We start from the raw sequence: 3,044 nt of genomic DNA on the forward strand, positions 1-3,044 counted from the left end.
CGAAAACAAAAAAGTATTTTAGTGTTTTTTTTTTTTTGGGATAAATATTAAAGAGTATGTTATTCTTTTTGTGTATATTTGGATGAGGATTTAGGATAAACCTTACTCACATTTCTAATATATTATAATATATAATTAAGATTTATTATATATGTATAATAAAATAGATGTGAATTAAACCCACATAGTCTCCTTTTTTTAAAACTTTGTAAAATCACGGAGGCAATCACCTTAATTGATATTGTAATATATTTATTTTTCGTAAATTCTATCTGAAATAAATTAATTTATAGAAACAAATTGATTTTATTGCGGATAAAGTAAGATAATAGGAGCAATGAGCTATAACTCAAATGACATAGTCTTTTTATACTCACATAGAAGTCATGGGTTCAAGTTTCATTCCTAATTAAAAAAAAAAAGTAAAATAATAGGACTACAAATTTTAAGATGTGATGGATAGAGTTAGAATTAAAAAATCATCAACCTACGAATATGAAAAATTTTTAATCTGCGAATAAGATTAGAATTGAGTCCAAATTCTCCCATACCCAATCCATTTCCAGCCCTACCAGAAGCTTCCATTATTGCCACCTTCTCTGCCACCCACACTCTTCCACACCACGGCAAACTCTTCACCATCAGCGGCAGCAGCGAAATCGGCCTTCACAGCCAAGAATGAAGAGCTTCATCAGAGGTGTTTTGGTTATTTCATGATTTATAGGGGTCATAATAGAAATATATAAAAGATGAGTGTCAATAATTAATTTTTGTATAAACAGGCTAAAGGTTCATCAAGGATTCCAAAATTTTGCGAATGATAACAAAAAAAATAGCTAAAATCAACAAAAATTTATTTTATTTAACATTTATTAATTATTACCGTAATTAATAAATATTAAATAAAACAAATTCTGACCCTTTTTTTATTTTGTTTTCTAGCATTACCAAAAATTTTGAGTCTCACCTTAACGTTCACCCAACAACAATAACCAAAACCAACATAACTGCCACTGCTAACTGTATAACCAACTAACTAACTCCCACTGATATTTTCATTTTTATTTAATTAATAATTATACTCCAATGCAAGCAAGCTAATTAAGATAAAATCATTATTCAAGAATTATTATTAGATGGAGAAACAGTAGACTTTTATATATATATGTATATAGTTTCTTTTTTAAATTTCATTAAATTCTCATATAAATTAAATAATATTTGAATTTTTTATATATATGTATTTTTCTGAAAATACGTCCACTTGTTTTTTTTTTTTTTTTTTTGAGGATTATTCATACTTAATAACATAACTTTTTGAAAGAAATTATTCAAAATAGAATAGAAGTTGATCAAAGCTTTTTTTTTTTTTTTAATCCTTAGTAGATATATGTTTCTAATTAAACTCATCATACAATTTCTTGTTGATAAAAATCATATAAAACAGAGAAGGAACTCATCACACAAGTAGGTATATATCTAGTATAATAGTATATAGTATATATCTTTATAATGTTCAAAATAGCCTCATTTTCATAGCAATTCCCTAGAGTTAATTGAGTTATTGTTTGAGAATTCATCTCTACCACCGGAAAAAATGGTGGTGGTGGTTGCAATTTGGAGTTTCGTGAACATTCGACGAAGATCGGAAACTTCTTCCTTAAGACACGCATTCTCTTGTAGCAATTTTTCATAAGACTCAGAGACACGATTGAGTTGGTCAATCAGGTTGTGATTCTCGTTTCTGAGTCTCACAACCTGCGACCATAATTCATCCAAGTGCTTTTGTTTTCTCATCCTCGATCTTCGTGCCGATTCGCGGTTTGATATCATCCTCCTCTGCCTCCTCTCATCAATGATGTTGAGTTGATTCTCTTCAGCTTCATCCGAAGTTGTTGAATTACTACTAAGGTATGAAGGAGGAACAAGAAGTTCACTATTATTACTATTATACCCTAATGAATGTTGTAGGTAATAGCTTGGAAATTGGGTTAAGAGGGTGTTTAGGTTAATGTTTGATATATCATTTTGTAATAAGGTAAAGTTTGGTGGAAATAAGAATTGGTTTTCTTGTGATAGATAGAAGTTATGAAGATTATTCACCTCACTAGGAACCATGCCTTCAATATGAATGAATTTTATTCCAAAAAGTGATATAAAATATGGTGATTTTTGTGTATGAATATTATGGTTTTGGTTAGAGGGTTGAGATGAGAGGAGAATGCAATGGTAGTGTGATGAGAATTGTGTGGGATTTATAGGAGGTTTAGGATTAGAGAAAAGTGGGCCAGCATTTTTTTTTTTGAGGAAAAATAAAAAAAGCAAAAGAAATTAAAAGAAAGAAAAGAGGCATGTATAGTGCTACTTTAATTTCAATAATTATTATTTTGGATTTTGCTTCTGAATTCTCTAGTAGTGTAATCATGTGGTGGTGCATGCTCTTAGAGCATCATGGATGAATGATTTGTACTCATCTTATTTAAGATCTTGATATTTTTTAGTTTGATAATGTTAAAATAGATAAAAAAAATTTATAATTTATTTTATTTAATATTCATTAATTATTGTTAGAATTAATGAATATTAAATCAGATAAATTTTAGTTGTTTTTGATTAATTTTTTTATTATTAAATATTTTTGTTTTTAGTTATGCTTAAAGGTAAATTATTCATTAATAGTACACAAAAAGAAAATCATTTATCAAAAGTAGATAATAATTTTTTGAAGATTTATTAATTATATAACACTCAATATTTTGTAAAATATTACCCTCTTTTACATATATATGAGATATGAGATAGTGATATAGTGATCTTCCCTTTAGAGAGATAAGTATAAACATAATAAATTAAAAAAAAAATAGTACATGTAATATTACCTAATCTAATTAACAAGATAGATGCATGTTATTGTCTATATACTTTCACTTATAATTTAAAAAGAAATAATTTACTAATGCATTTTGGCACAAGATTATAATAAAAAGCTAGCCAACTATGATAAAGAGAAGTGGATAATGTAGTGGGTTGGGAGGAATATAGTG

The 3,044-nt window shown here is 27.5% G+C and overlaps 1 protein-coding gene across 1 annotated transcript; it reads right to left on the reverse strand.

Annotated features, from left to right (window-relative positions):
- Positions 1-1,388: 1,388 nt before the first annotated feature.
- Positions 1,389-2,210, reverse strand: LOC107615884 (uncharacterized). The gene has a single exon (XM_016317905.3). The coding sequence runs from the start codon at positions 2,116-2,118 to the stop codon at positions 1,534-1,536; it is 585 nt and encodes a 194-aa protein (XP_016173391.1). The 5' UTR covers positions 2,119-2,210; the 3' UTR covers positions 1,389-1,533.
- Between the last annotated feature and the right edge of the window lie 834 nt (positions 2,211-3,044).

The sequence above is a fragment of the Arachis ipaensis genome, chromosome B1 (assembly GCF_059453495.1).
Source record: "Arachis ipaensis isolate K30076 ecotype BB chromosome B1, ASM5945349v1, whole genome shotgun sequence".
In the NCBI taxonomy this organism is placed as follows: Eukaryota; Viridiplantae; Streptophyta; class Magnoliopsida; order Fabales; family Fabaceae; genus Arachis; species Arachis ipaensis.